The following is a 13237-nucleotide window of genomic DNA, read 5'->3' as shown; positions in this document are numbered from 1 at the left end:
ATATATACATATATATATGTATATGTATATATATTTATATATTAAGCCCATATTATGGAATTTTCAGAGGTTTGAAATAGATTAATGAAATTTTAATAACAAAATTTCATTTTAGTACAAAATATGTTTGTTTGTTGTTTGCAATTACAAGCTTGTTCACAAAGAACAAATTCAACTCAAGTAAAAATATCACTGTGTTAGATATCAAATTAATGTAAGAGTTTCATGTTGGCAGTCTCTTCCTCTCTTAATTGTTCATTTAGTTAATCATGTAAGTTTGTGTCTCATGTTGCCAGCACTACTACACCAAGCTTGTTCTTACCGGGGTCTTCGATGGGCATGGTGAATTTCAGTTCGTTGCTGATGCGTCCGTAAAGCCCATTGGAACACACTGCTACCACCTGGATCATGTAGCTGTAGTTAGCCACCAGGTCATTAAGGATGGCACCCTGGAGAGAAGCGAAAAATTTACACTCAATCAATTTCACAGATAACAATTGTTCAACTTTGCTACCATGCTCCACAAAGATACTATAATTTACAACTCAATATACTGCATAAGTAATGTCCCGATCAGATACTCAGTATCGGTATCAGTGCTCGCTATGACTATTTTTGCAGTATAGTTAAGTATTGGATTTGGTCACTAGATCGGATCCAATCCAGTAGTCCCTTTCAGCACTATCATGCTTTACGGCTGTTGTAAATTAAACCACTAAGCAGAACCAATGAGTAGGGCTCCATCACTAAAGAAAATAATGACAGTAACAGATCATCGTGTAATATCGTAAACAAAGCATTTCTTGACTTTAATACAAATAAAGTAATTATCTACTGGTTACATTATATTTTGCGGCAGCGGTTGTTCGATCCCATTTCTGGACTTTCCTGCTTGAAGTTTGCAGGTTCTCCCCAGGGTTGTGTGGGTTTTCTGTGGGTACTCTGGTTTCCTCCCACTTTCCAAAAACATGAATGGTAGGCTTGTTGAAGACTTTAAATGGCCCCTCGGTAGGAGTGCTCTGTTATTGGCTGGCTACCAATTCAGGATACAGTGGTACCTCGAGATACGAGCTTAATTCGTTCCGGGACTGAGCTCGTATGTCTATTTTCTTGTAACTGAAACGAACGTTTCCCATTGAAATGAACTAAAAACAAATTAATTCGTGCCAGCCCTGAAAAAACATCAAAAACGGGATATTGGATTGGAAACAATGTTTTATTTGTTCTAATTCGCCATCTATTAACAAAGTAACAAATAACTAGTGGTTTAATATTACTAAAATGTGTTGCTAAAATTATACGGATTTCAAAGGGGGGAGAGAGAGAGAGACGGACAGAGGGGGGGGATTGCACGGCAACGCGCTGGTAAAATAACAAAGAAATTTAAATAAACTTGGATTACGATGCAGACACACTCAAAAATAAGTTTAATCGAACCTAACACTAAACTTAATTCTAATTTTGTTTGACATTTTGATACCTTTCTTCTCCCGGGTTGGCTCTTTTTGCCCCGCCTCCACACTGACTTTCAGTCAATATCCAGGGTTGTTTGAATTTGTATTCCCTTCAAAATATTCCCAAAATGATGCACACAAATGTCCTCACAATAGGATAACGCACGACCACTTGCCAACGAGAAGTAGTATATACGCCATTTGCACTGACTAACGGGAAAAAAAACACTGAAAAAATGTGACGCTTCCGCCCAATGCTCGCAGAGACATTACAAAGAGTTGCGACCAGATACATTACACGAGGGAGTTGTGGGGAGAGAGAGTGTCCATGATGTTCTTATGAGCAGCATCTCGTGTCCGCTGTCTGCTCGTATATCAAAATTTGTCTCGTATCTCAAGATAAATATTTGCCCAAAATTTTACTCGTATCTCGAATTGCTCGTATGTCGGGCCACTCGTATGTCGAGGTACCACTGTATATTCCGCCTGGCACCCATAGTTGGTTGTGATAGGCTCCAGCAAATCCCGCGACCCCGATCAAAAAAATCTGGGGATCGGTTCGGCATGGGCAAAACATATTTTGAGAAAAATCGGATTTGATCGGAAGTCAAAACGTCAGTCTCGAACATCCATACTCAATATAGTCAACATCAACCCAAAATTGCAAACTTCTTGCTGCTTCGTATCACCAACTGGACCTTACCACATCCTGATCCCCGTCTGTCATGTACTTTAAGGGTGCTGCATCCTCTGCGTCAGCCATCTTGTAGCTGACCAAGTACTTCTCGATGGCGGAGTCGTAGACAGCCCGTGGCCTCTCCCAAGTCACCAGAAGGCTGCTCAGGTTGTAGGCCGTCGCCTCCATGTTCTCTGGCTCTGAGCTGCACACTGAGACATCCATAATCCTCAATCACATTTGTTGATTTAAGTAGTACTACCATTTGAGTACTGTAAATACAATGATCCACTCTGTAAGAATGATGGCACTCTTATGCTACCACCAGCAGAGGGAAGAGTGATACAGGACTGACTATCATTAGGCATTTTGAACTGAATTTAGTAAGGTTAGGAGTACTGACAAAGGTTGGCCAGAATACAGTTTTAGTGCAAAAGAGAAGTCTATAAAAGCTACGGTACATGTATTGATTCAGCTACAACACTTGAGTAATCACTGACAACATTAACAAATACATAATATATATGTATGAAGCATAAATATCCACCTTTGAATGTTGGAATTAAAAGTAAAGAGTCATAAGGAAAGGAAAAACTCCAGTAAAATTATGAAAAATCTAAACAGCAACAAAGCATTCTATTTATTATTTTCCACAACTGGCATTGACATACTCAGCTGCTGGTATCACTAATTACATTGATTGTGTGTGTTTGTGTGTCATTTGGATCAATGTAGTTAATTATGAAATATTGAGTTAATGTTGTAATACATTTTCACGGGTGGAATTGGCAACTTCCGCTTACTTTTCATTGTTTGTGGGACTCCATTGGTCTGTTTGGGTTCATTCGAAGTTCTATTTGGGTTCATAGATGATTAAATTAGGTCAGCTATGTTCTGTTATGCTATGTAGGTTCTATTTGGCTCTAGAGGTTCTATTTTGGATCAGAGCAGGTCATATTTGGGACATGAAGTTTTCATTGTAGATTTCAGGGGTTATTCTAGGTTAGTTTATGTTCTATTTGTATCATAGAATGTTTGCTTTTAGTTATGGTTCTACTAGAATTAGTTTTTTTAGTTTCTTTTTATAGTTGTTTTTATTCAGAGATAATCAGTTTGGATTATCATTACTCTATTTTGGTTAAATAGGTCCCATTTCGGTTTCTACTACATGTATTAATTCCCCTTGTTTTGCAGAGGTTGTATTGTCATACTATGAATTTATATTTGGTTAATAAATGTTCTGCTTGGGAGGAGTTTTGGTGGGAGAGGGACAAAGTATACCTGGTGTGAGGAGCTCCTCAGTGCCGGTGTAGGAGGAGAAGACCTGACCCATGAAATTGTGCTGCTGTTCTCGATAGTTGTTCTGTAGGTAGTCCATCAGCATCACGTAACCTGCCTGCTGCATGGTCATCACCTCACAGAACACTTCCAGCTAGACAATGACCACACAACACAAACATAACACACAACAAACTAGTTACAGTGATTTTGTTTGTTTTTCCCATGCCGTATGCCGAGTCAAAACAGCTGAAATTTAATGTAAGGCTGTAATTTATTTGCCCCTCCCAAGATGTAAAGTTGTGGTTGGGAAATATATCACTCAAAGTTAATTGTTTAAAGCTTTCCAGTCCACCCTGAGCTGGAATGCCGACCAGCCAAGACATGCTGCCTGTGGAGCTATTGAAGAAAAATAAAAGATACTCCACGCCACGTGCAATAAGTTTAGAAAAGTTATGTTCTTAAATTTCAGCTCAATGTAATTATATTAATTGTTGTATTATTATTATTATTTTATCAAAAACATGGTCTCATACATGATGTCATCGTGCTACTACCATACTTGCCACATGATTATATTTTTGTGATTGCGAGATTGTAAAAACAAACTCATTCTACTTTCTTATCAGTCCAGTAAAACATTGAAATAACAAAATTAAATTTCCCAAGTGAAGCTAATTTTACATTTTGAGTGAGATATGGCTTAATTTACATTGAAGCTTTGATCATCTGCTCCCACACTTCTCTTCCCTCTACCATATTCTTAGAATCATTTCTTACACTCTTATGTATACTTATTTATGGATTATTTATTATTTATTGCTCATTTGTTGGCTCATTTGTTTGTGTGCTGTTGTTTTTTGTGCACTTCCCTACTTCTGTTGACTGTACTTATTTATTTATCACGTATTTATAGATTTATTCATTGTTAATATTTATTAATTATTTATTAGTTTGTTTGTTGTATGTTGTTATTTGTGCACTTCATGGTGAAGCTTTACATCTTATTATACTTGTATAATAACAATAACAGCATTCAATTCAATATTTAGCTCATAAAAACTAATCCTATAATATCTATAGAAGATATTGGAGTTAAATTTGGGTGTCACTCTTATTTACAAATGCATTTTCTTCATTCCTCTTAACGTACCCGACTAGTATAGATTTATTTAAGCCATAATGGTGGCTGACAGCCACAAAGCTTCTCCTTTTCTTCAACATGTTAAAAACTATGTTGGAAGGACCAATGTCCTACACGTGTCTTGATTACCATGTGGAAGACTTCCTGTGTGGTTCCAGTTTTTGTCCAACTTTACATCTTTTGAGTCTGTATCCGTTTTTGCTACCGCAACCAAAATGGCGCCGTTCAAGTGGAAGCCGGTGGCGGTAGCTCCGTCCACTCTTGCTCGTTTTGTGTTTTTGCTGATTTGGTGATTTTTAATGATCCCATTTACATTGATTTGCCTTGTACTTTGTGCTTTGCTTTGTTGTACTGTGTAACTTATAACCATGCCTTTTCTTGCTACTGGCACAATGAAATTTACCGAATACGGGATGAATAAAGTTATCCAATCCAATCCAATCCAAAACAGCCTAACCTAATTATCTATGAGTAAAACATGTGAACACTTTGACACCTTTGCAATCGTAGCTCATTTATTGTAGGCTTTAGTATCTGGATCTTCTCTCACAGCTAGTCATCTTAGCATATTAACTCTCACCTGGTCAGGCGAGATGTAGACACTGTTCTTGAAAATGATCCACTCCACAGTCTCGATGCAGGGTGGCGTGGTCAGCGAACCATTGTAGATGAAGTACTTCTCTGTGGAGTGAGGCAGAAGCGCTCGTGGCGAGAAGGGCGCAACCTGGGCGCTCTTACCTAAACAACAACATCAAGAGTAATGGTAATGATAAAAATGTTTTTGGTCAACTTCTAGAGAATGTGTCTCGAGCTACCGTATCTGCTGACACTGTTGATTGCGTCAATGATGGTGGTAAAGTTTGAGTTGTCCTCCCCCAAGCTTGCCTGTCAACACAATAAAAATGTTGATCAATGCAAATAAGAAATCATTCATACAATTTTCTATGGACATTGTAGGTCACTTGAAGTCAGTTGGTCCTACTTTGATCCTATATCTTGTTACTGTTTTGGTTCATCGTGTTTTCTTTTCATTCATACGTGGATGTGTGGATTTGCCTAAAAATGTAATCATGGATTGGATCATAAATGTTTTGTTCTGAGTGGTTTAGGGGTTTTAATGAGGAGAATTACGGTTTTATTTTGGTACATTTTTTTTATAAAGAGTTTTTGCCTTGGTTCTAGCTATACCATCAAGTTATAACACACACATCTCCAAAATATATCTTCCCTCTGTGTTTTTTTTCAATTACATTGCTTGGGCTTTGCAGAATAATGCATGTTTTTGAAGTTTTTTTTAATTTTTTTATTAAGAATTATTTTTTAAAAAGGGAATGACCATTTAAATATCTTGTAAATACAACACTGTTCACTCCATTTGGGTCAAAATTGTTCTTGCCAGCTGCAATGTCTGCAAAGGGCCTCTCTAAAAAATAAATCAATGTGAACAATGAAGTGAGTTTTAAAAAATATTTTTTCTGTGTGTTGGCTGCTACTTGTTGTTGTATTCTAGTGTTCCTACATGGCCTCTGACGGTTGCAGCATGCCAACGCAGCCCCGAGCCACGCCGACTCGCTGAACAAAAAGCGACGGAACCTTTGAACTCCAACAAAAGCAGACGTTCATTGACGCCAGCTGTTTGTGACTCACTTCAACCTGCCTCAACTCACACGGAGTGCACAAGCTATAACATAAATACAACGCCAAAAAAGAAAAATCCAACACCGGTTAATAAGAGCAAGTCTTAACGAGTCTCCTTCTAAAAAGAAAAAAAAGTCACCTTTTCAATGGTTGGGAGGGTTAGAGGCTTAGATACAGCATTTTTAGTCATCAGGGGATTTTGGTCTGAAATTGGTTGACAAAACAAGGTCTTGTATTTTTTCTCTTTTTCCGATGCAGTATACCAATTAACACAGTACAAGAATTTCAATGAACTATTAATACTGAAAAGAAAAACAATGTTGCTCTCCAAATACAGTATGGTCAACACCATAGTATCTACTTATTATGTTGACTACTTATTTATTTATCATTTATTACTCATATATCGATTATTTGTTTATTAGTTATTGTTATTATTTATTGTTTATTTATTTGTCTGTCTGGTTGGTTGTTTGTTGTTGTTATTGTGCACTTCGTGGTGAGGCTTTAAATCTCATACTTTTATAATGACAATAAAAACATTCAATTCAATGGTTGGAAGCATTGAGATCACACAAAAAATTAAATAAAATTATGTACATATGGAAATTGTATGACAATATTTTTTTCATAATAATGAAAGTATTTCCTAAATTCTATTTAAATGATGTGAATTGTGGTGTAAAACCTCATTTTCTTTTTTTCCTCATTAATGCGACTTATAAAGGTATACATTACCTTGTTGTATACATTATTTTCAGTTTTTTTCGGTGGGCTTAAACAGTATAATTGTTCTCTTCACAAAGTGTTGAAGTCAATCGTAAAACTTACACACACTGGCCTAATGCTGTAGTTCCAATTTTGGTTCAATGGTGGAGCTAAAGTGCCTGACATGTTCATATGACCGCCAGGGTCAATCCGTCACGAGAACATGTTACGGCTTTCTTACTACTTTGTGTAAATGGAGCTCGTTAGCTCTCTTTGTACTAACAATGGACGTTGGCCCTTCGGCATCTTGTTTCACTGTTGTGTTAAGTCCAGCAAGTAACCTGACGATCCGCTGAGCTCAAAGTTTACACGTTCTCACACAAGCGACTTCTCCCGTGAACTCATTCTTTGGCCGAGTGTGCGCAGATGCTCATTTGCATGTCAATGGTGACCATTGTGTTGAACACATTAGGCCAGAAAAGTGATCTCACACACCCACACACCCGTACACAACAATTCAAACATTTGCCCATATACACCCAGAGACACCCTAAAAGACACACCTCAAAAAGCACTGCCAGAGCTGTGATTCGTCCCCCAGCTTTGACAGTTTGGTGGAAAGAGTCGAAGCGGCGTGGCTCATAGCAATAAATCTGCATCTGAGAGAAAACAAAACAAAAGCAAATCATCAGTGTTCCGCAGTCCCAACAGTTCCCTCATCTCACCTCCAGGGGATATTTGACGCCGTCCAGGCTGTGTTCGGAACCCTCAGAAGACGCGTTGCAGCGGCCCCAGTGGAAGGTGATGCGCCCCACCTTGAACTTTGAACCAAGACCGCCGCCACTGACGTAGAAGTCACCGTCCACATCCAATGCCACTGAACAGAACATATTTGACATTTACAGTACATAAACCAAAGGTGTCAAACTCATGTGCCCTCATTAAAGTTTCCTTCGGGAGGGTATGTCTGCGATAACTGTATGATTACATACCTGCCACTTATACATTTTCCCCCTTATTTCATACGGTTTTTGATCATTTCAAATTGTGTACGCCATATCACAACTTTTGAACAGGCTTTTTTTTAAGTACTTTTTTGTAAAATCTATCTCCTTTTACCCATTTCGGCTCTAATCTGAATCGTCTCGGTCACTGGTAGCAGACAAAAACGTCATCGTTGACTGCTAATATTGTAATGCTTTAAGCAAGATACGGGCACGCGCATTCCCCTTTCACATGTGCGCCTTTTCACTATATAAATATAGTGCGTCAACAAGCAATGTACCCAGAGAGTCAAGATGTCAGTGTCATACAGCAACATCTACAGAATCTTGAATTTAGTGCATACTGATTGGTCACCCAGTCCACTTTGGAGAAAATTTTAGACTTTTAAGACCACCCTATGTGAGTAAATATGTGCCGCGTTGCATTTGTACAATTTTTTATCGCTTAATAAGGGCAATTGCAATCATTAATAAGGGGAGCAATCGGCCGAGGTTGACAGGTATGTGATCACCTCAAATTATTAGAAATAGACATGTTACATTGTACCAGGTTGCGGAATCAGAATTTAGGAATGACATTTCTGACAGACAACCTCTCATTCCCGAGCAATAACATTGGACCAGCCTGTCCTTCCTCTAAAGGTAAAAAGTTCAAGTTCAAACTGCTGCTGCTCATCTCTTAAGTGAAGCAAGTTAACAGTGAGTCCTAGTTTTCTTTTTTCTTTTTTATCTCTTTCTGGCGGCCTGTGCCCTGTCTAATGCTTAAAATAAGAAATAAGGCTCGAAATGTGTGAAAAATATGGACCTCATCTAGTTTGTGAGGCACTGTGGAACTAAATTGTGCTCAAACATGGCCTCCTTATTTTTCAGCTATAAGTTCTACATCAACTTAATTGTGAACCACAATATAATGCCAATCTTTATTGAACATCTCAAGGTCACCTTTAAAAAACATACTCTGTTCCACTGTTTCATTCATAACAGATGTCAGTTTGGGAATTTATGCACCTTTCCGAATGATTGCAGCCCTCTTTTAAAGTTTAATGTCACTGCAATGAAAGCATGTAAAATAGGCAAGCAGATAACCAAGCCCAGGTGAGGCTAAAGCAGGGGTCTCAAACTTGCGGCCCGCGGGCCAACTGCGGCCCGCGGGACGATAAATTGCGGCCCCCGTCTTAATATGAAAGATCGATTTTTTTTTTTTTTTTTTTTTTTTTTTTTACTTTTTTTTTTTTTTTACCCCTTTCCCCATGATGGCGCCGTTTAAGTGGCAGCCAGTGGCAGTAGCTCTGTCCACTCATGTTTTTCTTGTTTTACAGCATGTTTTACATGAAAAATTAGAGGGAACATTGACATGCACCTGCTTGTGGCAGGTGTGATACTGGTGTGCCGATAGCGAGCAATGATGATGTCGTGACCGGATGATTCGCCTAAAGACGTTTCGCCGACGGACGTTTGACAGACGGACAGGTCGTACTAGTATTTGTTAGTTTAATGATTAAATACAAATACTAGTATTTGTATTTAATCATTAAACGCTGTTTTCAGCTGGATTTGACCGAATTTGAGAGCATTTTGAGCCGTTTGGCGAATGGACGTCTATAGACGTTTTTTTGCCTCCATCGCGATATCATCCAGTATTTGTATTTAATCATTAAATGCTGTTTTAGGATGGATTTGACCCGATTGCTGTCATTTTACGGCTCGGTTCTGCTACATCTGCCTGCCCAAGAGTGCTTATTCCCGGACTGCCATTGATGGTAGACGAACATTGATTTTTACTATAATTTGGACAACACCGGCGGCGGGCCGGATTAAAAATCCTAACGGGCCGTATATGGCCCGCGGGCCGAGGTTGAAAAACTTGTACACACACGATCCGGCGGGGCGAGCGTTCGAATCCCGTTTCGGCGAAACCTCCGTTCGGCCGAATGAACGTTCGGTGGAACGTCCATTCGGCGACCTGCCCGTCTGTCAAACGTCCGTCGGCGAAACGTCTTTAGGCGAATCATCCGAGTACCGATGATGTCGCTCACACTGGTACTCAGTGCGCTCAGGGAGGTTGTCTTTCTGCTCAGACCAACAAAAAATTAGAGGGAACTTTGGTTCGGAGCTGAATGAATCAATCACGGTGAGGTATACGGCTCTGGAGGGCGGGACATCGGCCGGGCTGTCCAGTGCCTCGCTCACTCACTCATTCATTCCTCCAATCAGCTGGGCGGAGGAGAAGCCGTGAGGCCGATCACTCCGCTCGGCGCGCACACTCCTCCGCTACTCTCAGCATAGAACTGAATGAGGCGCTATGATCCGTGATCCAGCCTGTGTCAGTGTCTGTAGCCATCTCCGCGATTGAAACGGAGAGCGAAAGTGCGCATGCGCCACAAACCCGCGCGACTGAATGTGAAAGATCAACCCGAGACTCATTCCAAGTGGAAAAACATTACAGAGCCCCAGAGATGTCTCTTTCAAAGCCTGCCGTGAAGAGAAAGGTCGGTGATGAGCACAGACAGTTTCAAGAAAAGTGGGGAGTGCAATATTTCTTTGTTGAACACAGGGGCACCCCGACGTGTCTCATTTACACTGAAAAAGTTGCGGTGCACAAGGAATACAATTTGAAACGTAATTGTTCTATGAGACATGCTGAGGAGTACGAAAAATACCAGGGAGATGAGAGAGCCAACCAGGTTGCCAGTCTTAAAACACGTCTTCTGAGGCAACAGGATCTCTTCAAGAAGGCTACCAAAGACAGTAATGCAGCAGTCAAAGCTAGCTACGCCGTTTGTGAGTTGATTGATCCTGTGCTAAGTGATCCCAAATGGCTCATGGACTTGGCTTTTCTTGTTGATATCACACATGAGCTTAATGTACTGAACAAGAAGCTACAAGGCCAGGGGCAACTTGTCAGTGCTGCCTATGACAACGTGAGAGCATTCTGCACTAAACTTGTGTTATGGAAAGCCCAGCTCTCTCAGACAAACCTTTGCCATTTCCCAGCATGCAAGGCTCTCGTGGATGCAGGCACACCATTCAGTGGTGAGAAGTATGTTGAGGCCATTTCGAAGCTACAGGAGGAATTTGATCACAGATTTGCAGACTTCAAGACACACAAAGCCACATTTCAAATTTTTGCGGACCCCTTCTCCTTTGATGTGCAAGATGCCCCTCCTGAGCTTCAAATGGAGCTCATTGACCTGCAGTGCAACTCTGCACTCAAAGCCAAGTTCAGGGAGGTGAGTGGAGAAGCAGACAAGCTTGGGCAATTTTTGAGAGAGTTGACCCCCAGCTTCCCTGAACTTTCCCGAAGGTTCAAGCGGACCATGTGCCTTTTTGGGAGCACATACTTGTGTGAGAAGCTCTTCTCCACCTTGAACTTCAATAAGTCCAAGTACAGGTCCAGACTTACTGATGAGCATCTTCAAGCTCTACTGAGGGTCTCCACTGCTTCCTCCCTCAAGCCAAATGTGACTATGTGAGAAGAAGCGCTGCCAGGTCTCTAGCAGCAAGGAGTAGGCAAAAGAAGCCGTGTTCAGAATATTTCATGTTCAATGTTCCATTCAAGTTCAGAAAGTTAAAGGTTAAAGAGCTGTTAATACAGACATTTGAAACGGAATAAAAATAATTCATTTTCTCTACTTAGCCAGCCAGTGTATATCTACTGTATGCTCATTAGTATTATTTGGTTTTATATTACTGATTGATTTATTTTTTATTCATCTTTAAGTTAATTTATTTAATTCATTATTTTTTGTTAAAAAATAAAGATATTTGATAACGTTGGAAAGTTTTATCAGTGCTTTTCTTGTGGAAATCCTGATGCGGCCCAGTCTCACCCAGACTCGGCCTCTAGCGGCCCCCAGGTAAATTGAGTTCGAGACCCCTGGGCTAAAGCCTTCACAATGATCATTTCAAGCTGCTCTCTTTAGGAGGCAATTTATCTTGTTGTTTGACCACAGCGTGGTTGCTAGTTATTGTGCTAACAGCAAATATTGACTCAACTTTAAACTAATTGAGTCATGTTGACAACTATGTTAGTCTGCTATCAAAAGAGGCAAACCCTTTTTAATGACATATTGGGACTCGAGTGAAAGTGTGAACAAGCGCCAAAAAGTACTGTCCACCATCACGATCCACATGTGATCATCACTAAAGACGAAATAGGGCGGGTCGTATCTACAGTAGACTTGCTGAACAATCGGCATTATCGTGTTTCTCACCACTTAAAGAGAAATGAAGCACAAAAGTCAGTCGGTCAACAGACACGTAACTGGATCCCCAACAAGTTTACAAAAGAAGTACTGTTGAAGAGAAATGTGAGATATAAAAGAAGGACAATTTCTGTCATACTAATTTTTACTGCCAACATCAAATTACTGCACTGGGCAACTCTCACCAGGAAAGATTTTTGTTTTAACTAAGGTCAATAGTGATTGTTTTTTAAATGGTGAGGACCGAGCAGTAAAGTAAACGCTAACCTTTGCTGAAATTTAAATTGATTCCTATTAGGTTCTGTCTTCTGCATCACAGTGAATCGAGATCAGCATCAGAATTTTTTTTCCAATTTCAAAACACAAGAGAAAGAAAAAAATCCCAGGTTTGGTCGACAATTCCTGAGCATTTCAAAAAGACTGAGTGGCTGGGGATTAAAATGGATAGATATGAATACATTGATTCAAGTCTTCATTATCTGTACCGCTTATCCCCATGAGGGTCATGGAGGGGATGAAGTCTCAAATAATCTCAAATAGCGATGGACAGTGGTGGGGTACACCCTAAAATAGATTCCGGCCAGTCACAAGGTTAAAGGAAACCAAACATTCATACACACACTCATACTTAAAGACAATTCAAAGTGTTCAACCAGTCTACCATGCATGTTTTGGGATTTGGGAAAACCGTAGTACCTGGAGAAAACCCACTCGGGCAAAAAATGAACATGCAAAATCCACATAGGAAGGCCCAGGATTGAACCTTTGATCTCAAAATTGGGAGGTGGACATGCATTCATTCTCAACACCGCTTGGCCATGTCATGTTAGGCTTGTGGGGTGCTGGAGCCTATCCCAGCTGACTTGGGGCAAAAGCCAGACGACACCCTAAACTGGTCACCAGTCAGTTGTAGACTACACATACAAGACAACCATTCACACATACAATCACAATCACACTTCTACTGACTGGGAATTGACCCCTTAACCCTAGCACCAAAGTCAGGCGAATGAACCACTACACCATCACTGACCATACGTCATATTGCTCAAAATGTATTATCACGTCTATATTGAAGTCTCACTGTCCACAAAAATATCAGCCCTAAACTTAAGGTATATATCTGAAAA

General features: G+C 40.1%; 1 protein-coding gene across 5 annotated transcripts in view; it reads right to left on the bottom strand.

The window, feature by feature from the left end:
• Window positions 1-13237, bottom strand: part of LOC144070920 (receptor-type tyrosine-protein phosphatase zeta-like) — a 65776-nt gene that overhangs the window by 29907 nt on the left and 22632 nt on the right. For all 5 annotated transcript variants that reach the window (XM_077595469.1, XM_077595470.1, XM_077595472.1 and 2 more), the window contains exons 4-10: window positions 7624-7775; window positions 7462-7557; window positions 5368-5437; window positions 5133-5290; window positions 3412-3562; window positions 2158-2342; window positions 323-449 (exon numbers count right to left, since the gene is read on the bottom strand). In XM_077595469.1, coding sequence (XP_077451595.1) covers window positions 323-449; window positions 2158-2342; window positions 3412-3562; window positions 5133-5290; window positions 5368-5437; window positions 7462-7557; window positions 7624-7775 — 939 coding nt within the window. The remainder of the gene's footprint in view (window positions 1-322; window positions 450-2157; window positions 2343-3411; window positions 3563-5132; window positions 5291-5367; window positions 5438-7461; window positions 7558-7623; window positions 7776-13237) is intronic.

This window comes from Stigmatopora argus, chromosome 3 (genome assembly GCF_051989625.1).
Source record: "Stigmatopora argus isolate UIUO_Sarg chromosome 3, RoL_Sarg_1.0, whole genome shotgun sequence".
Taxonomy (NCBI): Eukaryota; Metazoa; Chordata; class Actinopteri; order Syngnathiformes; family Syngnathidae; genus Stigmatopora; species Stigmatopora argus.
The sequence above is the reverse complement of the archived record's forward strand: the minus strand, read 5'-3'. Positions and strand labels throughout refer to the sequence as shown.